This window comes from Pseudopipra pipra, chromosome 22 (assembly GCF_036250125.1).
Source record: "Pseudopipra pipra isolate bDixPip1 chromosome 22, bDixPip1.hap1, whole genome shotgun sequence".
NCBI lineage: Eukaryota > Metazoa > Chordata > Aves > Passeriformes > Pipridae > Pseudopipra > Pseudopipra pipra.
The window spans coordinates 6,596,482-6,623,479 of NC_087570.1; the positions used below are offsets into that span (position 1 = coordinate 6,596,482).

At 59.5% G+C, this 26,998-nt stretch overlaps 2 protein-coding genes across 2 annotated transcripts in view; one reads left to right on the forward strand and one right to left on the reverse strand.

The window, feature by feature from the left end:
* The window catches only part of ZNF362 (zinc finger protein 362), an 8,977-nt gene extending 1,431 nt beyond the window's left edge, over window positions 1-7,546 (reverse strand). The window contains 8 exon segments of the mRNA XM_064678732.1: window positions 388-612; window positions 709-1,030; window positions 1,112-1,358; window positions 1,495-1,518; window positions 1,520-1,559; window positions 6,238-6,322; window positions 6,433-6,459; window positions 7,507-7,546. Coding sequence (XP_064534802.1) covers window positions 388-612; window positions 709-1,030; window positions 1,112-1,358; window positions 1,495-1,518; window positions 1,520-1,559; window positions 6,238-6,322; window positions 6,433-6,459; window positions 7,507-7,531 — 995 coding nt within the window. The 5' untranslated portion in view covers window positions 7,532-7,546.
* An 8,881-nt stretch (window positions 7,547-16,427) lies between these two features.
* Window positions 16,428-26,590, forward strand: LOC135425936 (E3 ubiquitin-protein ligase TRIM62). Its single transcript, XM_064678734.1, has 6 exons — window positions 16,428-16,574; window positions 18,411-18,820; window positions 20,917-21,012; window positions 23,822-24,078; window positions 24,905-25,020; window positions 25,911-26,590. Exons 2-6 carry the CDS (start codon window positions 18,413-18,415, stop codon window positions 26,459-26,461), a joined length of 1,428 nt encoding a protein of 475 aa, XP_064534804.1. The 5' UTR covers window positions 16,428-16,574; window positions 18,411-18,412; the 3' UTR covers window positions 26,462-26,590.
* Window positions 26,591-26,998: the final 408 nt, after the last annotated feature.

A 26,998-nucleotide genomic window follows, 5' to 3' on the forward strand; every position in this document is an offset into this window, starting at 1 on the left:
GTGTGTTGTGGATGAGGAAGGTGCTGGAGATGATGAGCATGGCAGGGATCATGGTAGTTGTGACGAGTGTGTTGGGGATGATGAGTGTGTTGAGGATGATGAGTGTGTTGAGGATGATGGTGTTGGGGATGATGGTGTTGGGGATGATGAGCATGGCAGGGATCATGGTAGTTGTGACGAGAGTGTTGGGAATGATGAGTGTGTTGGGGATGATGAAGGTGCTGGAGATGAGTGTGGTGGGGATGGTGGTGGTGACGATGAGCGTGGCAGGGATGAAGGCAGCAGCGGGGCCAACGGGCACCATAAAGCGGGGCAGCAGAGCCGCCAGGGCAGGGTGCAGGGCTGCCCCCTCCCCGAGGGCCCCCCAGCCCTCCCGGGGTCCCTCACCGGGTGTGCTGCTGGAGGTGGGACAGCTGGCGGAAGGACTTCTCGCAGTAGGAGCAGTGGTAGGGTTTGACGCCCAGGTGGATCCGCAGGTGCTGGGCCAGGTAGGAGGCGTTGGCGAAGGACTTGGAGCAGTGGGGGCACTTGTGGGGCTTGGCCTCCGTGTGCGACTTGGAGTGGATCTGCATCTCCGACTTGGTGAAGAACGTCAAGGGGCAGACCTTACACCTGGAGGGTGTGGGGGAGAACCCCGCAGGGACCGGGCTGGGGCGGGGGTCGCCCCGCCAGCGCCCCGGCCCCCACGGCAGGCGGGAGGGTGCCTACCTGTACGTCTTGCCCTCTTTGGCCGTCTCCCCCGAGGCCAGGATGGGGTAGGGCACCACCAGGACGGGCGGGCCCGACGGGTTTTCCGCCTTGATCTTCTTGCGGCCCCGCTCGGCCTTGGGCGCTCCCAGCAGGCCGTGGCCCTGGATTGTCTTGATGGAGTCGAGGAGGGGGGGGCTGGTGATTCCTGAGATTAGGGTGGGCGAGGAGGCGATGAGGCGGCTCTGGCTGGTGGAGGTGGGGGTCGAGGGCGTGGTGGTCCCGGTTCCCGGGCTGGACTCCGAGGTGCTGACGGCGGGCGCGCGGGACGCCAGCCCCAACCCTGGCGAGGGGGAGGAGAGGGGAGGCGGGGGCTCTGGGGGGGCCCCCTGTGCCCTCCTGGCCCGGGGGGCCCCCGTGGTACCTGTGACGGTGCTGGTAGCCGGCCGGGCGTGCAGGGCCACGTCGGGCTGGGGCACGGCCTGGGGGTGCAGCCCCGGCACCTGCTGCAGCTTGGGCAGGGACATGATGGACTGGCTGCTCTCGGCGGGCGAGGGGGGCACCAGGAGGGGCTGCTGGGAGGCCACCGAGGTGGGGGGCAGGTGTGGGGGGCGGATCTTCTCCGCCATCAACTGCTCCTTGATTTTGTTGATCAGGACCAGGTTGTCCAGCTGAGGGGGGGGGAAGGCAGAGAGGTGGGTCAAGGCGCAGGAACCGGGACCCCCGGGACACCCGGCCTCCCCCTGGGCTTCCCCCCCGTGTCCATCCATCCTTCCCCCTCCCCAAAATCCCACTGTGGGGTCCTACCTGGCTGGGCATGGTGGGGGGGGGGCGGCCAGAAGTAGGGGTTGTTGAAGCGAGGCTCCGCCATCCTGGGGAGAGAGGGGGTGGTTATGGGGCATCGCCGGTCCCCGCACGGACCCCCTTCCTTCCCACCTCCCTCGGGGGGCTCCGACCCCCCCAGACCAACCACCACCCCGCAGGAAGCAAGACCCAGGCTCTGAGCAGGGGCAGGGAGCAGGCAGGGCTGAGGAATCCCCCACAGGCATCTTCCCAGATGGAAATTCCTGCAGGATCAGGGAGACACCTGCCTGTCTCCGAGACCCCGAAACACCAGCGGATGCAATTTGGGAAAGGGGGAAGGCTGACATCTGAGGGAAAAAGCTTGGGATATCTCCCAGGCTCTGGAGGTATCCTCCCCATCCAGGAGGGATTAGAGGTGGACAGGACACTGCTGTGGGAGATGGCAAATCCCAGCTGAATTCCCCTCCAAAACCCCCCCCAAAGGCGAGCGAAGCCCCCGAGAGCGGCGGGACGGGGACCCCCGGCTGCAGCAGGGCCGGGAGATTCATGGAGACACTTAAAGGTGTTGGGGGAATTAATTCTAAATCCATTCCCGGTAACAGGAAGCAGCTGGAAGGGGACAGCGAGGGGGTGATCCCAGCGGAACGGCCCAGCATGACCAGGCACTGCTGCACCAGCAAATCCCCTCACGGGGGCAAGTGGGAAAGGGTGGGATGGATGGGGGGGGTCCCGCAGGAGCTCCCACTCCAAAATAAACCAGGCCATGGCCGGGATCCCGGGAGAAACTGGAGCAGTGTGTGTCCCCAGAAGCCCTGGGGGTGGCAGGATTTGGAGGCAGCGGGATTTGGGGGTGATGAGCCTTCCTCTTCCTCCTCCTCCTCCTCCTCACACTTGCTCGCTGCCTCAGGGTCAGACCCTGAGCTCTCCATAGCCCCAGAGAAAGGGACTCCTTCAGCATCCCAACAGCCTGAAGGAACTGTGGGATTCCCCCCATGTTTTGGGAGGAGACTGAGGCAGGAAGAAGGGAGCCCCCCCTCACGCTCCAGAGCAGGACGGCACAGGCGCATTTCTGGGGAGTCGGGGAACAGGAGCCATTTCCCACGGCAGACCCCAACCCCAGCTTTGGGAATTCCCCTTCCCAACCCTGACCCGCTCCAGATCACCTCCCCACCGCACCAAATGTTGGGGTTTCCAAGTGGAAGCGGCGCCGGATCCCGGCAGGGCGGGCAGAGCCAGGGGCCCGCTGGGTGCCATGGAATGGGGATTCACTGGGAATATGAAATGCACCTTCCCCCCCAGGTGTTTTGGGTAATTATTTATGTACCCACAGGCCGCCCACGCCGTGCATTTCCCCACTGGCTATGTATCCACACATATATACATATACACATATAGATAAGATCCCTTGGGATGATGAGCATGGGGGGAGCGACTCCGGTGCCGGCACAAGGGGCTGGACACTGGGAAGAGGGGCCAAAAGCGGAGCGGGAAGCAGGGAACCCCTCATGATGTGGAGGCAGGAGGAGCACAGGCAGAGGGTTCTGAGCCCCCTCGGCACAGCCAAGCACCCGGCACCGACCCCCCCAATTTCAGCACCGACCCCCTGCCCCGGCGCGGCCGTGGGAAAACAGGAAACTGGAGCTATGATTAGAAAAGGGAATTTTGGAACTGCTCCCCCATCCCAGCAGGTGCCCCTCGACCTCTGTCCTTCCCATCCGTCCATCTGTCCCGCTCCCTGTCCCGCCAGGAGCCGACAGCAGCACCCACACGGATGAACCCCGGCCATGTGGCCCCCAAGCCACCAGCAGGACACGGCACAGACCCCCACCAGACCCAGGACCCCCCCGTGCAAAGCTGGACAGGGGCTGCAAAGCCACGGAGGGTATTTTGGGGAGAAAAGCGCAAATATCACGTGTTTCCCCGCCCCCACCTGGGGAGGGCTGGCTAAAGAACCGAGGAGTTATTGGTAAAAGCGGCGTGCTCGGAGCTGGATGAACAAGAGGAGGGAAGAAATGGTCGGCGTTGCCAAAATAACGATCCAAATCCCTGTTCCTGTCCCGGTTTCGGGCGGTAAATCCCGCGGTGTTTGGTCGGGAACGGCGTCCCCCCTCTCCCGGGGCCGGGGGAGGGAGTGGGAGAGGGGAGAAAGCAGATGGAAAAATATAGATATGTATATATATAAAAACTCCCTTTTTTCTCTTTTCTCGGCTAACTATGAAAAATGGAAGCTGACATGCAGCAAAGGCGGAAAAAAAAGGAAAATCCATTAAAATGGAAATTGTGGAGGGTGGGGAAATGCGGCGGCGCATCTCTGCGGGGCACGGGGGTGGCAGGGCTCTCTGTGCCCCCGGATTTTGGCTGGGCAGGGGGAAACCCCCCCGTGGGTAACATCTCCAGTGGCGTGGTCCCAACCGTGGAGGGAAGAGCCCAGCGTCCTCCACGGGCACCAGATTTGGGCGCTGAGGGGATGGCAAAGGTTATCCCAGGGGACAAGGAGGGTGCCCAAAGCACAGTGGGGACCCAAGCGGGAACGAGGGACGTGGGAAGAGCAAGCGGGAAGATGCGCAGAGCCCCAAAAGCAGGGGCTGAACCTCGGATTCCCACGGCATCACCGCTCTGCCGGGCCCCGGGGGGAAGCGGCAGCGCCCTAGAGAGACCAAAAGCCTCCTTCCCGTGGGGAGGGAAGAGCGGGAGAAGCCGGAGAGCCGGGGCTGGGGGTGGCGAGGGGAGAGCGGGGGCTGCGGTGCCGGAGCCGTCAGGTGGTTGGTACTCACAGGGTGGCCTCTGGAGCCAGGTGGGCGCAGCTGCCTGGGGAGACGTGTCGCTGAGGCTCCAGATTGATGGGAGGTAGATGATGGCACGGGTGGGCACGAGCTCACTAGAGCCTTCCAACTTCCTACCCAACTGCCGCTAAGTCAAGCTACAGTTCTCTAGGGAACGCCTCTACCTTGGCAGCCCTCTCTGTCTCGCCTTCGCTGAAATAAAAAGAAACAAGAGATTTCTTTTCACGGCACCGCCGGGAGAAAAGGGGAAGCTCAAGGGGCAGCTCAAGGGGCAGCTCAAGGGGCAGCTCAAGGGGCAGCTCAAGGGCAGCTCCTGGGGCCTGGCGAGCGACCACCGACCCAGCACGGCTGGAAAACGGGGGGCTGGGAGGCAAGGGGAGGGGTCTGGGGGGCAGCAGAGCAGCACTAGGTGGCTCGGCACGTCCTCGACGCCGAGCGTGGTGTCCCCCCTGAGTGTCCCAGCGAGGGCACCAGGGCACAGCTCCCGCCTGCCCTCCCCGTGCCAAGCGGCGAGCGCAGGAAAGCCGGCGGCGGCCCGAGACGGCGCGGTGGGCGAGAGCCAAGCAGGGGGAGGCCCCCTGAGTGTCCCCCCCACCCAAATCCCACACCGGGGACAGTGACACCGCGTCCCTGGGCCAGAGAACCCAGCTCTGCCCCGCACCGTGCCCCAGTTTCCCCCCAAAACACAAGGCCCCTCCTGAAGAACAAGTATCCCTGGGGTTTGCCTGGAGCAGGAGGGTTTTTGGAGGGAAAGCCCATCCACAAACCCCCCACATGCCAAAGCTACCAGGGTGGGAAGCAGCATCCGGCCCCATCCTCAGGGAAGGCACATCCCTTCCCGCCCCGACTGTGCTCATCCGGAGGGATTCACCCCGCAGCCGAGGGGGCAGGAGCCGGGAAGCAGGAAGGCCGGGAGAGCCCCGAGCCACGGGGGGCTCGGGGAGGGGGTGGCCCCGCGCCGCAAGAATTCACCCAAGATGGAACCAATTAAAGCCCCGGCTTCCGCCCCCCGAAGGGCCCTGGGCCGGGGCTTCTCCTCCTTCTGCATTTCCAGCAAAAAACCAACCCAAAACAAGCCCTCCAGGCCAGGCCGGGGGGTCTCCGCGTGGTAAAGGGGGTGTGCGGGGCAGGGTGAGGAGCCAAGCGCCGGCGGCAAGGGGAGGGGGGGCAAAGCCATGCTGGGGACCACCACGGGGTGCCCAAGTCAGGGGGAAGCCCCCAAAAGGTGGGGGCTGAGGCAGCGTGACCCCGAATCCGCGGGGGGGGTCATGTCACCCCAGCGAAGGGACACGGGGACAGCCCGGAGGGAGCCCGGGGGGGTGACGCTCACGCCAGACACGGGGCACGCGTTCCACCAAAACACACCAGCACGGGGGTCCTGCTCCCCCACACCCCAAACTGCCCCTCCGAGGAGACCGGCAAGCAAAGGCAGCGCCCCACAAACCAGCCCGGGGGGCAACCAACACCCCTCCGCCCGGCAAGGGGGGTGACAGCACCCGGGGACACCGAGGCACGGGCAGGGCTCGCCCCGAGGGGGGAGCGGACGCGCCGGATCCAACATGCACTTGTCGTGACATCGCACCCACCTCCCGAAAATCCACAGTTTTAAGGGAAGAAAACACGAGGAGGAGGGGGGGGGCCGAGGAAGAAAATGATTATTTCAGGCGTATAAAGGCACGTTTCTCAAAAGGGAAACATCAAGGGGTCTGATTTATGCTGGGAGTGGGCAGGGGGCAGGCAGGGAGCCTCCCCAAACCCCCCCAGCCCCCCCTGCCCCTACTTGCATATAAACATATATATCCACACGTAATACCTGGACTGTGGTGTGCATATATACATTATTTCCACCAGCACACAAACGCATGCATCCTCAAGCCCTAACGCTATTCCAGCGTGGAAACACACAGAAAAAAACAGGGATTTTTCTTTTTTCTCCCCCTCCATCCAGCCCACCGATGCCCACCTCTGCGAGTACTGGCGTTGCTTCCCCTTATCCGCGTCCATCTCCAGCTCTAGCTGAGACCGGGTGCTGCACGTGGGGCGTTTTTCTACGGGGGGACAAGGAGGAGGACAACTTCACACACCCCGAACCCCCCGCCAGCCCCCGGCGCGCGAGATCCCACAGCGGAGGAACAAAAGCGAAGCGGCTCCGACCTACCCGACCCGTGGGAACGTGGGGTTTTGCCTGAAAATAGAGAGAAAACAACAAAAAAAAAAAACAAAAAGAAAAACAAAACAAAAAAAAAACAACAACGAAAAAAAAAACAACGACAAAAAAAAAAAAGAAAGGAAAATAAAAAATAATAAAAAGAATAAAAAAAAAGTGGGTGTTTTTTTTTATAGCCCCCCGCTCACCCCCAAAGCTGTCGGGAAAAGCCGAGGGGAGGGATAGGGGAGCTGGCTGGAAAACTGGGGGTGAAATCCATCCCCTCGCCCTGGACCCTCCGCCTCTCGGCAAACTGCACGCCGGGAGGGACTTAAAAAACTTTTTTACCTCGCTGCTAAAATATCACTTTATAATCTCAAAAGGCCTCGGGCTCGAAGCTGCTTTTGCCTGCTCCGTCCCGGCCGGGCTAAAAAACCCGGCTGCCATCCCAAGCACCGCGGGGCTGGGGGGGGAAAATAACCCAACAAGGAGCATCCTCCAACCTTGAGGGGAGAAAAAGAAATCAAAAGCATCAAATTCAGCATTCCTGGGTTCCAAGCGTCGTGGCCACACAGGCTCTAAGCTTCCCCCCCACCCCGACTTCAGGCCCCCCGACGTGGCCGGGAGATTATGGATGTATAAATAGTATATGGCTAAATATATGTTGGAGAGGGACAGACAGACCTCTGGGACACGGCCACGGAAATTTGGGTCCCTCGCTAAAGCTGCCGCATTCCTGCCAAAAACGCCGTGAAAAAAAAAAAAATACACCCCCCCCCACCTCCCTCTTAGACCTTCCAGCCAGCGAGACCACTTTTCTAGACAAAACCGGTTAATGCGGAAAAAAGCGAGGGAAAGGCGGAAAAGAGGAAGGAGAAAAGGAATTAAAATGGTGAAAATCAGAAGAGTGGTGATTATGGTGATGGGAGTGATAATATTCAGCCCCTGCGCTGCTTCTGCCACCCCCCCTGTAAGCAAAAAAAAAAAACCGTCAGGAAAAAGCCGTGAATGCATTAAAAAAAAAAAAAAAAAGCAGAACGCCCCCCCCCCAAAAAAAAAACATGCAATATCCACAAAAATAGGTACGTTCGGCTGCAATTAACTTTTCCATTAGACCATCCAGAGGGAGAGAAAAAGGGAAAATCCTGGAAAATGGGTATTTTCCTCGATGTCCCCCCCTCCCCCTTTTTTTCTCCCTCTTTTCCTTCTTCTTCCTGCTTGGAGCGGTCGGGGGGGGGGGGAGGTGGAATAATGATAATAATGGGGGGGAAAAAAGGGGTGGAAAAAGGCGAACTTTGGTTTAAGTGAAGTTGAAATCCTCGATCTGGGAGGGGATTTGGGGGGGGGGGGTTTGCCAGACAAAAAGGCCGGGGGATGGGGATGGAAGGGGGGGTTTGGGGAAAGGGGGGGGGGTGGCCCGGCTGGGTGCTTCCCCCCCCCCTCCATCCGCCGCCTCTCCCACATTCTCAGACGTTTTTATTAAAATTCGCAGACAAAAGGCAAACAAAAATGGCAGCCCCGGCTTATTTTTAAAACGCTAGGACGGGGACGCCATGTTCTGCAGGGCTGAGGGGAGGGGGAAGGGGGGGCGAGGGGGGGAAAAAGGAGGGAAAAATTTTGAAAAAAAAATTTGATTTAGGCGAAAAACGAATAAAAAGCAGCGCGGGGAAAGGGGGGGGGGGAGCGTGTGGAGGAGCCCCCCCACACACACACACACATACACACACACACGCACGGCTCGCCCCCGGGGCGAGGGGGTTTTTGGGGTGGCGGTGGAGGGGGGGGGAGGTTGAGGCGTTTCGGAGAAGGGAAGGGGGGGGGGGAGAGAAAAGGGAGGGATGAGGGATATAAAAAAAAAAAAAAAAATAAAGCGGGGGGGGGGAAGGTAAAAAAAAAAAAGACACTTCCTATACCGACAGCCATGGTGCCCCGCCGTCCCGCCGGCTCCGCCGCACGGAGGAAGATGGAGCCCCGCGCCGCCCCCCCGCCGCCGCCCCCGCCCCCGGCCCGCCCGGCCCCGCCACCGCCGCCGCCACCGCCCGCCCAGGCCCGGGCTGGGCCGGGGCACCACCGCGGGGACCCCCGAGCGTTCGGGGGGGCCTCCCGGGTCACGCAGCCTCCCCAGACACCCCTCAGCCCCCCCCCAAACCTCCGCGGTGTCCTCAGAGCTACCGAACCTCCACAGCACCGGCGGGGCTCCCCAAACCTCCTCAGCCCCCCGAAACCGCCTCAACCCCTCGGTTCCCTCAGCCCCTAAAACCTCCTCAGCCCCCTAAAACCTCCTCAGCCCCCTAAAACCTCCTCAGCCCCCTAAAACTCCTCAGCCCCTTGGTTCCCTCAGCCCCCTAAAACCTCCTCAGCCCCCTAAAACTCCTCAGCCCCTTGGTTTTCACAGCCCCCAAAACCTCCTCAGCCCCCTAAAACTCCTCAGCCCCTTGGTTTTCACAGCCCCCAAAACCTCCTCAGCCCCCTAAAACTCCTCAACCCCTCGGTTCCCTCAGCCCCTAAAACTCCTCAGCCCCCTAAAACTCCTCAGCCCCCTAAAACCTCCTCAGCCCCCTAAAACTCCTCAGCCCCTTGGTTTCCACAGCCCCCAAAACCTCCTCAGTCGCCCAGACCTCCTTGGCACCTCACTTCCCTCAGCCCCCCAAACCTCCTCGGTGTCCTCAGAGCTACCAAACCTCCTCAGCACCGGCGGGGCTCCCCAAACCTCCTTAGCTCCCAAAACCGCCTCAACCCCTCGGTTCCCTCAGCCCCCTAAAACCTCCTCAGCCCCTTGGTTTCCACAGCCCCCAAAACCTCCTCAGTCACCCAGACCTCGTTGGCACCTCACTTCCCTCAGCCCCCGAAACCGCCTCAACCCCTCAGTTCCCTCAGTCCCCTAAAACCTCCTCAGCCCCCTAAAAGTCCTCAGCCCCTTGGTTTCCACAGCCCCCAAAAACCTCCTCAGTCGCCCAGACCTCCTCGGCACCTCACTTCCCTCAGCCCCCCAAAAGCTTCTCAGCCCCCCAAACCTCCTCAGCACCAGCGGGGCTCCCCGAACCTCCTCAGCTCCCGAAACCGCCTCAACCCCTCGGTTCCCTCAGCCCCCTAAAACCTCCTCAGCCCACTTGGGGTTCCCCAAACCTCCTCAGCTCCAACAGGGCTCCCCAGGGTCAGCAGCCCCCTAAAACCTCCTCAGTGTCCTCAGTTCCCTCAGCCCCGAAAACCTCCTCAGTCCCCCAAACCTCCTTGGCACCTCACTTCCCTCAGAACCCGAAACTCCTCAGCCCTCGGTTCCCTCAGTCCCCGCAAAACCTCCTCAGCACCTCAGTTCCTTCAGTCCCCCAAAACCTCCTCAGCGTTCTCAGCCCTCCCCAAACCTCCTCAGCTCAGTCAGGGTTCCCCAAACCTCCTCAGCTCCCTCTGGGCTCCCCAGGGTCTGCAGCCCCCCAAAACCTCCTCAGTGTCCTCAACCCCCTGCTCAGCCCCAGCAGGGTTTCCCAAACCTCCTCAGCCCCCCAAACCTCCTCAGTGTCCTCAGCCCCCTCCTCAGCCTCAGTGGGATTTCCTAAACCTCCTCAGCCCCCCAAACCTCCTCAGTGTCCTCAGCCCCAGCAAGGCTTCCCAAATTTCCTCAGCCCCCTAAACCTCCTCGGTTCCTTGGGTCCCACAGCCCCCAGAACCTCCTCAGCCCCCAAAACCTCCTCAGCCCTGGCAGGGCCCCCCGTGGTCTGCAGCCCCACAAAACCCCCTCAGCCTCCTGAACCTCCTCAGCCTCCCAAACCTCCTCAGCCTCCCAAGATCTGCAGCCCCCCAAAACCTCCCCAGCCCCCCCAGTTCCCTCAGCACCCACAGGTCTCCTCACCCCCCAGATCCCTTTGGATCTCCTCAGCCTGCCCTCACTTCCCTTGGTGTTCTCAGTACCCCCAAATCTCCTCAGATCCCCGTTTCCCCTCATCCTCCTCAGTTCCCCTTTGACCCTCCAAATCTCCTCAGATCCCCCAAATCTCAGACCCTGCAGATCTCCTCAGACCCCCAGTTTCACTCAGACCCCCTCCCAAATCTCTTTATCCCCCAGATCCCTCCAGCTCCTTCCATTCTCTTCGGTCTCCTCCAGCCCCCCTCAGTACCCCATATCTCCTCACTCCCTGGTTCCTCTTGGCCCCTCAGCCCCCACAAATCTCAGAGCCCCCAGTTCCCTCAGTGCCTCTAGGACTCCTCGGTGTCCCCACCTCCCCAAAACTCCTCACACCCCTCATAATCTCCTCAGATCCCCCAAATCTCCTCAGCCCTCCTGGATCGCCCCAGCCCCTCCATGTCTCCTCACCCCCTCAGTTCCCCTCAGCTCCCCAAATCTCCTCAGAGCCCCCAGTTTCCTCAGCACCTCCAGGACTCCTCGGTGTCCCCACCTCCCCAAAACTCCTCACACCCCTCATAATCTCCTCAGATCCCCCAAATCTCCTCAGCCCTCCTGGATCCCCCCCAGCCCCTCTATGTCTCCTCACCCCCTGATTCCCCTCAGCCCCTTCAGTTCCCCTTTGACCCCCCCCCCAATCTCCTTGGAGACCCTGGTTCCTTCAGTGTTCCCCAGGATCCCCTCAGCTCCTTCCATCCTTCTCAGCCTCCCCCAGCTCCTCCTCAGCCCCCCAGCCCTCCTTACCCTCCCCATTTCCTCTCAGCCCTCCACGGTTCTCCCCAGCCCCTCCAAGTCTCCTTAGAGCCCCCAAATCTCAGCCCCCCAAATCTCAACCTCCTGGCTCCCCTCAGCCCCTCCAGGTCTCCTCACCCCCCCAAATCTCCCCATCAGCTCCTCTCACCCTCCCCCAGATTCCCTCAGCCCCCCAATTCCCCTCAGCCCCCCCAGTTCCCCTCAGCCCCCCCAGATTCCCTCAGCCCCTCAGATTCCCTCAGCCCTCCAATTCCCCTCAGCCCCCCAGATTCCCTCAGTCCCCCAATTTCCCTCAGCCACCCCCAATTCCCCTCAGTCCCCCAATTTCCTTCAGCCCCCCAGTTCTCCTCAGCCCCCCAATTCCCCTCAGCCCCCCAATTCCCCTCAGCCCCTCTCTCTGCCTCTGAAACCCCCCAGCCCCTTTATGGGACTCCACAGCCCCCTCGGGGACCACCCCCTCAGTCCCCCCAGTATCTCCTCACACCCTGGAGGGTCCCCCCCTTTCCCAGGGGCTCCCCAGCCCTTCTCAGGGTCTTCCCCCCATCCTGGAGTCCCCCCCAACCCCTCTGTGGGTCCTGCAGCCCCCCCCAAAATGCACAGACACAGCCCATAGGGGAAGGAAAAAGGGGGGAAAGTCCCACCTCCTTCCCCCATCCAGGGGATGACAAAGTTTCCAAGTTTCTAATTTAAAAATGACTTTAAAAATCTCACAGAATTAGGGATTTTTTTCATGTTTTCCTAAAATGGTCCAACCCAGAGGAGGATGGAGGGCAGAGGGGGGTCCTGAATGGAAACGGTGCCTCTGGGAGAGGTGGGGAGTGGGGAAGGACGAGGCATGGGATGGGGTGGAATAGGAATGGGATGGGAAAAAGGATTCGGATGGGGTAGGACGGGGAAGGGTGGGACGTGGTGGAATGGCATGGGATGAGGTGGGATGGGAAGAGAATGAGATGGGATGGGGGTGAGATGGGGATGGGGTTGGGTGGGATGAGAATAGGGTGGGATGGGGTGGGGATGGTGGTGGGTTAGGACAGGATGAGGATGAGATGGGAATGCAGATGGGATGGAGGGGGATGAAGTGAGGGTGGGATGGGGATGGAGTGGGATGGGATGGAATGAGGTAGGATGGAGTGAGACAGAATGGGGTGGGATGGGATGGAATGAGACAGAATGGGGTGGGATGGGATGGGGATGCAGATGGGATGGGATGAGATAGGATGAGGTTGGATGAGCTTCCAAGAGTTTTCCACCAGGGAGTGGATATCCCTCTGCAGCTGGCAGGGGGATGGGTTGGAAGCCCCTGGGGCAGGTCCTGGCGATGGAGTTGGGACAGAGGGACCATCATCCCTGGGACCTCTGGGGCCTGTCCCTGTCCCCTGCCCACACTCCCACTGCCCACCCCCAGCCGGGATCCCCCAGCCACCAGCACTTCCCCGGCCGGGAAGGTCCCCAGATCCTTTAATTATCCATGACTCAACCGAGAACCTGAGCCAGCAGCTCCAAAACTCCCTTTTTCAGCTGATTTTCGGATGCTGACACCCAGCAGCTGCCACCCAACACCAGTGTCACCCCAAAACACGACACTGGGCGAGGCTGGATCCCCCTGGAGCTTCCCTTGTTTCTGAATTCCCCCTCACTGGGTCCGTTTCCATCGGGACTTTCTCTTCTGCTGCGTGATTTGATTTTCCCTGTGATTATGAAACTGGTGGTTTTAAACCTCAGCACCAATTTAGGCATTTCCTGATTTTTTTTTTTTTTCTGGGACAGGGGAGTGGAGTTACCCAACCCCAAATCTGCACCGGGAGGAAACTCTGTGGGGTCACCCCTGAGCTTGTGGGATCCAATAAAGGCTTGGTGAACATCTCCTGGGATTCTCCTTGTTGGGACTGGCTGAGAGAAGTGACACTCCGGGCTTTTTTTCCGACCCTACTTTGGGTGGATTAATCTTGGGTGTGGGAAAGGGGCCCCTTTCCTGGGAAGGTGGTTGGTATGCAGGGAGAAAAAAAAAAAATCAAATAATAATAATAAACCCATGCCCGGCTCCATCCTGGGCTGGAAAATGAAGGAAATCAGCGCTCGCCTGCCGAAAAAATAGGATTCCAAGGCTGGGGTTGCTCCAGGGATAGATCCAACCACGATTAAAAGGAAGGGAAGGCAGGAGCAGAGGGAAATCGCTGGAATCACCACTGTGGGGTTTTGGCAGAGCCACGGGGCTGCTACACCCGTGTAGAGCAGTGGATCCTTCCCAGTCCGGCAGCACCGGGAAGCCGGATCCGTGTTGGGAGACCCCTCCAATTGACTTGGTGGAGAGAGGGAGGTTTTTATGGATAGCAAGCTGGGATGTCCCAGTGGGAAATGGGCTCCCTGTGTGGTGACACTGGGTTCTCGTCAAGCTTCCCAAAGCCTGTGTTCCGGATCATGGCACACCAGGCAGGGAATTCTCTGGGAAACACCTCCATCCCACCCACCCGCTTGTTTCCTTCCCCCAAAATCCCTCATTTTCCATAAAATAATGGTGAAATCACCTACCGGAGCGGGGTTCCCCTGGGATGGGTGGGCATTGGGGGGGCCAGTGTTCCCAGTGCCAGTTATCCAGAGGAGTGAAAACCCTCATTCCGGGTTTCCCAGCATTGGCGATCCCCAAAAGTGGGATTTTTCCTCCCGGATTGGCAGTGCCAGGGAGCACCAAGGGCTTTGCTGGTGGCAAAGTGAAGCCAACACGGAGATTTTGGTAAATGCTGGGGAAAAAAAAACCAAAAACAAACCCGGAGGTGCCAGAATTTCCCTGCGAAGGGGAGGGCCTTGGGCTCTAATTAGGTAACGAGTTAATTAGGATTAATTAGTTACTGTTTGCAAAGCACTGTGGAGATGAGACGCGCCGGCTTCCTGCCTGCTCCGCGGAGGGCTGCGGGATCCTTGAGGAAAGAGGGGTCCGGGGTGAAATCCAGCGGCACGGGGGCCTCCGGGAAGGAGGTGGGATGCTCCCAACATTCCAGGGAGGGGCAGAGCTGGGCCGGGATGGAGGCAGGGAGCGGGCACGTCCCGGCGTGCCCATCCCGCGGCCGAGGGGCGAACATTCCAGCAGCGCGGCTCCTCCTCGGGGCCTCCCGCCCTTCCCGCCGGCATTCCCGGCACACGCCGCACGTGGCCGGGAGACGAGTTTTCCCTGCCCGGCGGCTTTGCCGGATCACCCACATCCTGGAATGCTCCGGAACCGCAGCAGGGAAGGGCCATACATCCCAAAAAGATCGGGAATCAAGGCACGGAGGAGCCCTCCCCACCCCCCCCGGCCTCACACAGGGTTTACCAGGAGGTAACAAAGCCAATTTACTAATTAACAGGGATTAATTTCCCTGTTTGCCCAAACCACCCTGTGGTTTCCCAAGGATCCACCAGGATGAGTGTCAGCAGTGCTATGATGCTCTCCCTCCATCGCCCCAAATTCCTGGGAATTTCAGCCAAACGCTCGGGATACAATGAAATAACCCATTAACTATAGGAAATCCCCCCCCTCTCCCCATCCCTGAATCTAGATTTGGGGAGGAAAAAAAGAGGATTTTCCCCCTCTTTCCACGGTTATTTGATATCATTCCAGCCGTTCCTCAGTCCCCGGAGGGTCCCGGAGGGGAGACACGACCTGAATTCCTAATGCAGGAAAACAAGCAGAAAAAAAAAAACAAACCCATGAGGGTTTATTATTATTTTTTTTTTTTCAGCTGTTTCCAAGCTTTTGGGGCCTGGAGGGAAGAGAAACAAAGCGGGTGGTTATTCCCTGGAAGGAGGGGAAAAGGGATGGGGGGTGCCCGGGGTTGGGGGGGAAGGGGGGTGTCCAGGGGTGAGAGCCGAGGAGTTTGTTCCCGTTGGCTCCCAGCCAGGTGGCCACGCTGCTTCCCAAATATGTGGCTCAACTTCCCCCTGGGAATTGTGTCCCAAGGCCATCCTTCCAGCCCCCCTTCCTCCCACCCCAGGGGTGCCTCTGCTGTGTCCCTGATCCTCGAGGGGGGAAGGAATGGATCCCTGGGGGTCCTGGGGGTTGGACACCTCGTTATGGGGCAGCTGGTGTTGCCACTGGTCCCAACTGGTCCCCTCTGTGGTGACACGGGAGGGGACAGCAGACACCCAGCACCCAAAACTCCTCTCTGTGGGTTTTGGCTGAATTTGGGGGGTTTTGGGCTGAATTTGGGGATGGGGGTAAAGGGAGGTGGAAGAACAGATGGACAAAGGGATGGAGGGAGGGATTAGGGGCTGCACAGGGAAATGGGTGGGTGGGGGAGCAAGAGACCCGTGGATGAATGGAGGGATGGATGGATGGATGGACAGAAGGACAGAGGGATGGACAGATGGAGAGATGGAGGGAGGGAGGGAGGGACAGCTGGATAAAGGGACAAAGGGATTCAGGGATGGATAGATGGGCAGATGGAGGGATGGAAGGGGGATGGAAGGACGGATGGACAAAAGAATGGATGGAAGAATTTAAGGGCCAGACATGGAAATGAGTGGACAGGGGACTGAGGGATGTGTGGACAGAAGGATGGACAGAGAGATGGACAGATGGAGGGATGGAGGGACAGACAGAGGGATGGACAGGGGGAGGGACGGACTGCATGGATGGTTGGAGGGAGGGAGGGGCAGAGGGATTGAAGGATGGGGATACAGAAGGATGGAAGGACAGATGGACAAACAAATGGATGAAGGGATAAGGGCTGGATGGACAGGGGAGGAAGGGACATGTGGATGGATGGATGGATGGATGGATGGAGTGATGGATGGATGGATGGATGGATGGAAGGACAGAGGTACAGAGGGAGGGAAAAATGGACAGGGGGGTGGAAAATGGGAGGAATAGTTGGACACATGGAGAGACAGGGGGATGGACAATGGGAGGGAGGGAGGGATGGACAGAGGGATCAATGCATGGATGGAAGGAGCGATGGACAGATGGAGGGACAGAGGGATAGGATGGATAGACAAATGGATGGATGGAGAGATTAAGGCCTGGATGGGGAGATGGCTGGACGAGGGACCAAGAGATGGGTGGAAGGATGGACAGCCAGAGGGCTGGACAAATGGAGGGACAGAAGGACAAGGGACAAAAAGTCAGATGGACAAATGGAGGGATCGAGGGCTGGACAGGGGAGAACGGGACGGCCGGAGGGACAGCCAGAGGGACAGACGAAAGGCCCGAGGGCGGGGCGGAGCAGAGGCAGCGCCGGGCTGGCCGGACAGACGGACAGGCAGGACGGGGACGGAGGCTCGGCGGCCCCTTTAAGCGCCCCCCGCGGGCGGGCGGTGGAAGGCGCCGGTCGGGCCGCGCCGCGCGGGGGACAATGGGCGGGGGCGGGACCACTGTGGGAGCGGGGGGGACGGGCAGGAAGTGCCGCGCGGCCGCGCCCCCTCCCGCTCAGACACCCCCCGCCCGTCGCGGCGGGGCCGCTCTGAGGCGGCGGCGGGAGCGCGGATCCCCCGGGATCGGGAACGGCGGCGGCACCGGGAGCGGCGCCGGGTGAGGGCAGCGGCGCCGGGTGAGGGCAGCGGCGCCGGCGGGGAAGGAGGCGCGGGGCGGCATCGCACGGGGCTTGGCGGGGGCCGGTCTCGAACCCGGGTCCTACTGGGAGCGGGGGGCGGGCTCGAACCCTCGGGCCCCGGCACTGCCGCCGGCACGGCCCCGATCCCCCGGTCCGGCCTCACCCTGGAACCCCAAATCCCGTCCCGATCCCCCCAATCCGGCCCTGACACCCCAAATCCAGCCCTGACCCCAGCTCCAGACCCGACACCACAAATCCAGCTGCGATCCCCCAAATCCAGCCTTACCCCGGCACCCTAAATCCCGCCCCGGCACCCCAAATCCAGCCTCACCCCAGTACCCCAAATCCAGCCTTGACACCCCAAATCCAGCCCCGGTCCCCAGTTCCAGCCCTGATCCCCAAATCCAGACCCGACACCCCAAATCCAGCCTATTCCCCAAACCCAGACCTGACACCACAAATCCAGCTGCAGTCCCCCAAATCCAGCCTCACCTCGGTACCCCAAATCTGGCCCCGATACACCAAATCCAGCCCCGACACCCCAAATCCAGACCCTCCAATTCACCCCCTTTGCAGTCCTCCAGCCCCCCTATTTCATCCTGACCCCCCCATTCCCCCCTTTGTAAGCCCCCCATTGCCTCCTGACCCCGCTATTCCCCTCCATTGCAGCCCCTACAATGCCCCTATGGCACCCTGACCCCCCATGGCAGCCCCCCAGCCCCCCCATTGCCTCCTGACCCCCCATGGCAGCCCCCCAGCCCCCCCATCGCCTCCTGAACCCCCCATACCCCCACTGCAACCCCTCCATCACATCCCAACCCCCACCTTGCCCCCCGTTCCCCCCCTATGGCCCCATTCCCTTTCCCTCTCCCTGTCACCCTTGCCCCTATTCCCCCATCCCAAGCCCCCCATTCACCCTCTGCCCCCTCAGTTCCCCACTCACCCTCTCCCCCCATTCCACCCCTCTTCCCCTATTCCTACCCTCTCCCTCATTTCCCCCCGACCCCTACTAACCCTTTTCCCCCAAACCCCCCACTCACCCTCTCCCTCCACTCCCCCTCAGCCCCCCACTTCCTCTCTCCCCTATTTCTCCCCTCTCTCCCCATTCAGCCCCAATTCCCCTGTTCCCCCTCTCACTCCATCCCTCCCATTCCACCCCACTCCCCCTCTCCCCCCATTCCACCCCACTCCCCCTCTCCCCCCATTCCACCCCACTCCCCCTCTCTCCCCATTCCCCCCCTCCACCCTCTCCCCCATCCCCAGCCATGGTGTGAACCTGAAAGACGATCTCTCCCCCCATTCCCCCCTCACCCTCTCCCCTTATTTCTCCATTCCCCCTCTCCCTTGTTTTCCCCCTTTCCCTCACTGTCCCCATTCCCCCCACTCCCCTCTGACCCTCTCCCCTCCCCAGCCATGCCATGCAGCCTGCAGGATGAGCTCTCCCCCATTCCCCACTCTCCCCTTCCCCTCTCCCCTCCCTCTGACCCTCTCCCCTCCCCTCTGACCTTCTCCCCTCCCCTCTGACCATCTGACCCTCTCCCTTCCCCTCTGACTCTCTCCCCTCTCAGCCATGTCATGCAGCTTTCCCCCATTCCCCTCTCTTCACCCCTCTCTCTCATCCCCTCATTTCCCCCACTCCCCTCTGACCCTCTCCCCTCCCTTCTGACCCTCTCCCCTCCCCAGCCATGATGTGCAGCCTGCAGGATGAGCTCTCCCCCATTCCCCACTCTCCCCTTTCCCCTCTCCCCTGCCCTCTGACCCTCTCCCCTCCCCTCTGACCCTCTCCCCTGCCCTCTGACTCTGTCCCCCCTCAGCCATGGCGTGCAGCCTGAAGGACGAGCTGCTGTGCTCCATCTGCCTGAGCATCTACCAGGACCCGGTGTGCCTGGGCTGCGAGCACTACTTCTGCCGCCGCTGCATCACGGAGCACTGGCTGCGCCAGGAGCCGCAGGGCACCCGCGACTGCCCCGAGTGCCGCCGCACCTTCGCCGAGCCCACGCTGGCGCCCAGCCTCAAGCTGGCCAACATCGTGGAGCGCTACAGCGCCTTCCCCCTGGACGCCATCCTGGGCGCCCAGCGCAGCCCCTTCCCCTGCAAGGACCACGAGAAGGTCAAGCTCTTCTGCCTCACCGACCGCGCCGTCGTCTGCTTCTTCTGCGACGAGCCCGCCGTGCACGAGCAGCACCAGGTCACCAACGTGGACGACGCCTTCGAGGAGCTGCAGGTGGGGCCTGGGGGGGCTGCGGGCCGGGAGCTGCCAGGGGGGTGGATGAGGAGCTGCAGGTGGACTGTGGAGGGTCAGGCAGGTGGGTTGTGGTTGAGGAGCTGGAGATGAGGAGCTGCGGGTGGGTTTTGGTTGAGGTGGGTCATGGTTGAGGAGCTGAAGATGAGAAGCTGCAGGTGGGTCATCGAGGGTCAGCCCATGGGGGAGCTACAGGTGAGTTGTGGTTGAGGTGGGTCATGGTTGAGGAGCTGGAGATAAGGAGCTGCAGTTGGAGTCTGGAGGGTCAGACCATAGGGGAGCTACAGGTGGGTTGTGGTTGAGGAGCTGCAGGTGAGTTTTGGTTGAGGAACTGGAGATGAGAAGCTGCAGGTGAGTTTTGGTTGAGGAGCTGGAGATGAGGAGCTGCAGGTGAGTTTTGGTTGAGGAGCTGGAGATGAGAAGCTGCAGGTGGGTCGTGGAGGGTCAGGCCATAGGGGAGCTGCAGGTGGGTTGTGGTTGAGGAGCTGGAGATGAGGAGCTGCAGGTGGGTTTTGGCTGAGGTGGGTCGTGGTCAACGAGCTGCAGGTGGGTTGTGGAGGGTCAGTCCATGAGGGAGCTGCAGGTGGGTTTTAGTTGAGGTGGGTCATGGCTGAGGAGCTGCAGATGAGGAGCTGCAGGTGGGTTTTGGCTGAGGTGGGTCGTGGTTGATGAGCTGGAAGTGGGTTGTGGGTCAGTCCATGAGGGAGCTGCAGGTGGGTTGTGGTTGAGGAGCTGCAGGTGGGTGGGTTGTGGTGGAGCTGCAGGTGGGTTTTGGTTGAGCAGTTGCAGGGGGTTGTGGTTGATGGTTGAGGAGCTGCAGGTGAGTTGTGGAAGATCAGTCCATGAGGGAGCTGCAGCTGGGTCACGGTGGAAGAGGTGCAGGGTTGTGGTTGAGCTGCAGGTGGGTCGTGGAGGGTCGGTCTGGGTGGGGTTCCCTGCCCCAAGTGGCTCCTTGGGGCTGCTTTGCCTGGCTGGTCCCTCTCCCCTCGGTATTGGTGCCCATCCCTCTGTCCTTGTGTCCCTCCTGAAGCTGTGGGGTCAGTCCAGGGGCTTCCTCCTGTCCCTGTGTCCCTGCACCCCTTCTTTTCCCTGTCAGGGTCAGCCTTCCTCCTGTCCAGCCATCTGTCTGTCCCTCCTCCCTCCTGTCCCTGTCAGAGTCAGCTCTGTGCCCTCCTCATGTCTGTCTGTCTGTCCCACAGCCCTTTTGTCCCCGTTGGGGTCAGCCCTGTGCCCTTCACCCCCCTCTCCCTTCCTCCCCTCCTCCATCCACCCCTCCACTCACCCATTCATTCATCATACCATCCCTCCCTCCCTGTCTCCCTCTCGCTACCCCCCTCCCTTCCTCCCTCCATCCCTCCCTTCTTCCCTCTCTCCCTCCCTCCCTCCATCCATCCATCCCTTCACCCATCCATCTATCCCTTCCTCCATCCATCTATCCATCTGTCCATCCATCTGTCCATCCCTCCATCCACCTATCCCTCCATCCCTCCCTCACCCTCTCCAGCCATCCATCCCTTCATCTGTCCATCCATCCCTCCCTCCCTCCCTCCATCCATCCCTCCAGCCCTCCACCCATCCCTCCCTCACTCCCTCCATCCATCCATCCCTTCCTCCATCCATCTATCCATCCATCCGTCTGTCTATCTATCCGTCCATCTGTCCATCCATCCCTCCATCCCTCCCTCACTCCCTCCAGCCATCTGTCTCTTCACCCATCCATCCATCCCTACCTCCATCCATATATCCATCCACCCATCCCTCCACCCCTCCCTCCCTCTGTCCATCCATCCCTCCAGCCCTCCACCCATCCCTCCATCCCTCCCTCACTCCCTCCAGCCATCCATCTCTTCACCTATCCATCCATCCATCCCTCCCTCCATCCATCCCTCCATCCCTCCCTCCCCTCACTCCCCCCGGGAGTCCTTGGGCACCCCCAAACCCCCCTTAAGGACCTGCTGAGCTGCCCCTCAGGCAGGACCCCCCTAAACCATTCCCTGGGCAGGACCCCCCAGGCCATCCCTCCCCCAGCCCGGGGGATCCCCCTCATTCCCTAACTCCCCTCTTCCCTGCCTTTCCAGCGGGAGCTGAAGGAGCAGCTCCAGGGGCTGCAGGAGAGCGAGCGCGGCCACACAGAGGCCCTGCAGCTCCTCAAGAGGCAGCTGGCAGAGACCAAGGTACGTGCTGGCACCCCCTGGCACCCCCTGTGCCCCCCTGGCACCCCCCTGGCACCCCCTGTGCCCCCCTGGCACCCCCTGTGCCCCCAGCCCTCCACACCCCCCCAACCCCCCGTTGGGGTCACCCCCCTGCCGTGACCAACCTGATTCCGGGACCCCCAAACGCTCCAAACCCCACAACTTCATGGATTTGCCCCCCCCTTTTTTCCCCTTTCTCTGGCGCCCCAAAACCCACCCGGGGGGGTGGTGCCCCCAAAATCCCCCCACGGGGCTGCTCAGGCCTCTGGGATTTCCTTCTTTGTCCTTTTAATTTACCTTTTTAATTAATCCCGTTAATTATCTCCTCGCTCAGCTCTTCCAGGCAGGGGCAGTTTCCTCCCCATCGCCACCAGTGACTGGGGAGGGGGTTTTTTTTAGGATTTAAGGTTTTTTAGGGGTTATTTAGGGTTCTTTTTTAGTTTTTTTTTAGGGTGGTTTTGAGTTTTTTTCAGAGTTTATTAGAGGGGTTTAGAGATTTATTTTTTAGGGTTTTTTAGAGGGTCTTTTTAGAGATTTTTAGGTTTTTTGGAGGGAAGGTTCTTTCAGGGTTCTTTTAGGGTTTTTTAGAGGGTCTTTTTAGAGGTCCTTTATGAGTTCCTTAAGGATTTTTAGGAGATTCTTTTAGGGTTCTTTTAGAGGGTCTTTTTAGAGGTTCTTTAAGAATTTTTTAAGGTTTTTTTGCGGGTCCTTTTAGGGTTTTTTTAGGTTTTTTAGAGGGTTTTTTTAGAGGTTCTTTAAGAGTTCTTTTAAGTTTTTTTGGAGGTTCTTTCAGGGTTCCTTTAGGTTTTTTAAAGGATCTTTTTAGAAGTTTTTTAAGGATTCTTTTAGAGTTCTTTAAAGTTGTTTGGGGAGTTTTTTTCAGGGTTTTTTTTTGGGAGGTTCTTTCAGACTTCTTTTAGGGGTGTTTTTTTGAGGTTCTTTTGGGGTTCTTTTAGTCTCCTGAGGGGGGTTCTCTTCAGGTTCTTTTAGGATTCTCTTAGGGTTCTTTGCCAAGTTCCTTCAGGGTTCTCTTAAGGTTCAAGGTTCTTTGGGAATTTCTTTCAAGATTCTTTTAGGGTCTTTTTAGAGGTCTTTAGGTTTCTGGGGAGGTTCTTTTAGGGTGGTCTTGGGGTTCTTTGCCAGGTTCTTCAAGAGATTCTTTAGGGTTTCTTAGGGTTCTTTGGGAGATTCTTTTAGTGTTGTCTTAGGGTTCTTTTGAAGGTTTTTTTTAGGGTTGTCTTGAGGTTCTTTGCCAGGTTATTTCAGGGTTCTCTCAGGCTTCTTTGCAAGGTTCTTTGGAAGTTCTTTCAGGGTTCTTTTAGGGTTTTTTTAGAGTGTCTTTTAGCTTCCTTGGGGAGTTCTTTTAAGGTTGTCTTAGGGTTCTTTGCAAGGTTCTTCAGGAGGTTCTTTCAGGGTTCTTTTAGGGCTTTTTAGGGGTTCTTTTTAGAGCTCCTTTAAGAGTTCTTTAAGGGTTTTTTAGAGGTTCTTTGAGAGTTCTTTTAGGCGTTCTTATGAGGTTCTTTTAGGGTTCTTTTAGTCTTCTGAGGGAGGTTCTCTTAGGGTTCTTTGGGAGGTTCTGTAGGAGGTTCTTTTAGGGTTGTTTTAGGGTTCTTTTCAAGGTTTTCTTTGGGAAGTTCTTTCAAGGTTCTTTTAGGTTTCTTGGGGAGGTTCTTTTAAGGTTCCTTGGGAGGTTCTTTTAGGGTGGTCTTGGGGTTCTTTGCAAGGTTCTTCAGGAGGTTCTCTTAAGGTTTCTTAGGGTTCTTTGCCAGGTTCTTTCAGGGTTCTCTTTTCAAGGGTCTTTGGGAAGTTCTTTCAGGCTTCTTTTAGGGGTTTTTTTTAGGTTCCTTGGGGAGGTTCTTTGGGAGGTTCTTTTCAGGTTCTCTGAGGGTTCTTTGGGAGCCTGTGGCCCCGTTTGCCCCCCAAGTTGTCAGCCAAGAACCTGCAGGTGACCGTCGGGGAGGCGCTTGAGCGGCTGCACCGGGAGCGGCAGGAGGGGCTTTTGGGGTCCTTGGGGAGATTCTTTGGGAGGTTCTTTTCAAGGTTCTTTTAGGGTGGTCTTAGGATTCTTTGTCAGGTTCTTTAGGAGGTTCTTTTAGGGTCCTTGGGGAGGTTCTTTTAGGGTTCTTTTCAAGGTTCTTTTAGGGTGGTCTTAGGGTTCCTTGCCAGGTTCTTTCAGGGTTCTGTTAGGGTTCTTTGCAGGGTTCTTCCAGGGGTTCTTTTATGGTTTCTTAGGGTTCCTTGGGAGGTTCTTCAGGAGGTTCTTTCAGGGTTCTCTTAGGGTTCTTTGCAGGGTTCTTCCAGAGGTTCTTTTATGGTTTCTCAGGGTTCTTTGGGAGGTTCTTTAGGAAATTCTTTGGGAGGTTCTTTAGGAGTTTCTGTTAGGGTTCTTCACAGGGTTCTTCCAGAGGTTCTTTTATGGTTTCTTAGGGTTCTTTGGGAGGTTCTTTAGGAGGTTCTTTGGGAGGTTCTTTGCAGGGTTCTTCCAGAGGTTCTTTTATGGTTTCTTAGGGTTCTTTGGGAGGTTCTTTAGGAAATTCTTTGGGAGGTTCTTTAGGAGCTTCTGTTAGGGTTCTTCACAGGGTTCTTCCAGGGGTTCTTTTATGGTTTCTTAGGGTTCTTTGGGAGGTTCTTTAGGAGGCTCTTTTATGGTTTCTTAGGGTTCTTCGCAGGGTTCTTCCAGGGGTTCTTCTATGGTTTCTCAGGGTTCTTTGGGAGGTTCTTTTAGGGTTCTCTTAGTGTTAATTAGGGTTAATTAGCCCGTGGCCCCCGGTAACGCCGTCTGCCCCCGCAGTCGTCGGCCAAGAGCCTGCGGGTGACCATCGGGGAGGCGTTCGAGCGGCTGCACCGGCTGCTGCGGGAGCGGCAGAAGGCCATGCTGGAGGAGCTGGAGGCCGACACGGCGCGGACGCTCTCGGACATCGAGCACAAGATCCAGCGCTACAGCCACCAGCTGCGCAAGGTGCAGGAGGGCACCCAGATCCTGCAGGAGCGCCTGGCTGAGGCCGACAAACACGTCTTCCTGGCCGGAGTGGCCTCCCTGTCCGAGAGGTGGGTGCTGGGGAGGGGTCACTGGGGTCGCTGGTGGGGAAGGGACTCAAGCACAGGTCCTGTGAGGAGAGGCTGAGGGAGCTGGGGGGGCTCAGCCTGGAGAAGAGGAGGCTCAGGGGAGACCTCCTCACTCTCTGCAACTCCCTGACAGGAGGGGGGAGCCAGGGGGGGTTGGTCTCTTTTCCCAGGCAACCATCAGCAAGACAAGAGGGCTGGGTCTGAAGCTGTGCCAGGGGAGGTTTAGGTTGGATATCAGGAAGAATTTCTTTGCAGAGAGGGTGCTCAGCCATTGGAATGGGCTGCCCAGGGAAGTGGGGGATTCTCTGTTCCTGGAGGTGTTTAAGGACAGACTGGATGTGGCATCAGTGCCATGGGCTGGGAACCACAGCGGGGTTGGATCAAGGGTTGGACTGGATGATCTCAGAGGTCCCTTCCAACCCAGCTGATTCTGTGATTCTATGATTCTATGATATGTCAGTGAGGTCAGTAGGGTCACTGGGGTCAGTAGTGTCATGCTGGTGTCACACTGGGGTCACTGCTGTCACTGGTATCACTGGGGTCACACTGGGGTCACACTGGGGTCAGTGGTGTCACTGGGGTCACTGATGTCAGCGAGGTCACACTGATGTCACTGGGGTCACACTGGGGTCACACTGGTGTCACTGGAGTCAGTGGTGTCGCTGATGTCACTGGGGTCACACTGGGGTCACACTGGGGTCACTGATGTGTCACTGGGGTCACACTGGTGTCACTGATGTGTCACTGGTGTCACTGGTGCCACACTGGGGTCACTGGGGTAACTGGTGTCACCGTCTGTGCCGCGCAGGTTGAAGGGGAAGATCCACGAGACGAACCTGACGTACGAGGATTTCCCCACCTCCAAGTACATGGGCCCCCTGCAGTTCACCATCTGGAAATCCCTCTTCCAGGACATCCATCCCGGTGAGGGCATGGCAGGGAGTGGGGAAGAGGGTGGCACGGGGCAGGGGTGGGGACACGGCAGGGAGGAATGGAAATGTCACCAGTGAGGGACAGGGACACACCAGTGAAGGACACCAGTGAGGGTTGGGGACACACTAGGGAGGGACAGGGACACACCAGTGAGGGATTTGGAGGGGAATGTCAGTGGTGAGGGACAGGGGCACACCAGTGAGGGACAGGGACACACCAGAGAGGGATGGGGACATACTGGAGAGGGATGGGGATGTCACCGGTGAGGGACAGGGACACACCAGAGAGGGATGGGGACAGACCAGTGAGAGATGGGGATGGGAGTGTCACCAGTGAGGGACAGGGACACACCAGTGAAGGACACCAATGAGGGTTGGGGACACATTAGAGAGGGATGAGAATGGGAATGTCACCAGCGAGGGACAGGGGCACACCAGTGAGGGATGGGGATGTCTCTGGTGAGGGATGGGGACACACAAGTGAGGGATGGGCATGGGAGTGTCACCAGTGAGGGACAGGGACACACCAGTGAGGGACAGGGGCATCACTCATGAGGGATAGGGACACAGCAGGGAGGGATGGGGATGGGAATGTCACCAGTAAGGGGTGGGGACACACCAGTGAGGATTGGGGATGCCTCTGGGGAGGGATGGGGACACACAAGTGAGGGACAAGGACACACCGGTGAGGGATGAGGATGTCACTGGTGAGGGATGAGGATGTCACTGGTGAGGGGTGAGGATGTCACTGGTGAGGGATGGGGACACAGCAGGGAGGGCCAGTGACACACCTGTGAGGGATCTGAGGGGTGGCAGCCCCCATAACCTGCCGTGGTCTCCACGCCATCGGGGCAGGGCCGCGCTAACCCCGTTCCCCCGCAGTGCCCGCCGCGCTGACCCTGGACCCGGGCACTGCCCACCACCGGCTCATCCTGTCGGACGACTGCACCATCGTGGCCTACGGGAACCTGCACCCGCAGCCGCTGCAGGACTCGCCCAAGCGCTTCGACGTGGAGGTGTCGGTGCTGGGCGCGCAGGCCTTCGGCGCCGGCGTGCACTACTGGGAGGTGGTGGTGTCCGAGAAGACCCAGTGGGTGCTGGGCCTGGCTCACGAGGCCGTGAGCCGCAAGGGCAGCATCCAGATCCTGCCCAGCCGCGGCTTCTACTGCATCGTGATGCACGACGGCAACCAGTACAGCGCCTGCACCGAGCCCTGGACGCGGCTCAACGTCAAGGGCAAGCTGGAGAAGGTGGGCGTCTTCCTGGACTACGACAAGGGGCTGCTCATCTTCTACAACGCCGACGACATGTCCTGGCTCTACACCTTCCGGGAGAGGTTTCCCGGGAAGCTCTGCTCCTACTTCAGCCCCGGGCAGAGCCACGCCAACGGCAAGAACGTGCAGCCGCTGCGCATCAACACCGTCCGCATCTGAGGGACCGCGGGGGGCTGGGGGCCCGGGGCCACCCAGGGACTGGTCCTGGCACGGGGCAGGATCCGGCCTGTGCTTCCAGGGAATCCCGGTGTGGGGGCTGGGATGTGGCAATAAAGGATTTGGAGAGAAGGGAGGCGGTGGAGGGACCGGGGTGGGGCACTGGGGGGGCCGTGGAGGGGGTGGGGGCACCATGGGGGCCATGCTGGGGGTCTCTCACTGTGCTGGGGGGCACCAGGGGGTGCCACAGCAGGGATGGGGGCACCAGGGGGGGCCATACTGGGGGTCTCTCACTGTATTAAGGGACACCACGGGGTGCCATGGCAGGGGTACCACACTGTGGGGTGCTGTGCTGGGGGTCTCTCTGTGCGGGGGGGCATCGTGGGGATGCTGTGACAGAGCTGGGGGCACCGTGGGGGGTCATTCCGGGGGTGTCTCGCTGTGTTAAGGGGCACCAGGGGGTGCCGTGGCGGGGGTGATGCACCCTGGGGTGCTGTGCTGGGGGTCTGTCCCTGTGTGAAGGGACACCCTGGGGTGCTG

What these genes read in the sequence shown, in the direction of transcription:
- LOC135425936 (XM_064678734.1), top strand. Translation starts at nt 18,413, where the DNA reads ATGGCGTGCAGCCTGAAGGACGAGCTGCTGTGCTCCATCTGCCTGAGC. An exon ending in GGCAGCTGGCAGAGACCAAG is followed by an intron (nt 21,013 to 23,821) that starts GTACGTGCTGGC and finishes CTGCCCCCGCAG; the next exon opens with TCGTCGGCCAAGAGCCTGCG. An exon ending in CTTCCAGGACATCCATCCCG is followed by an intron (nt 25,021 to 25,910) that starts GTGAGGGCATGG and finishes GTTCCCCCGCAG; the next exon opens with TGCCCGCCGCGCTGACCCTG.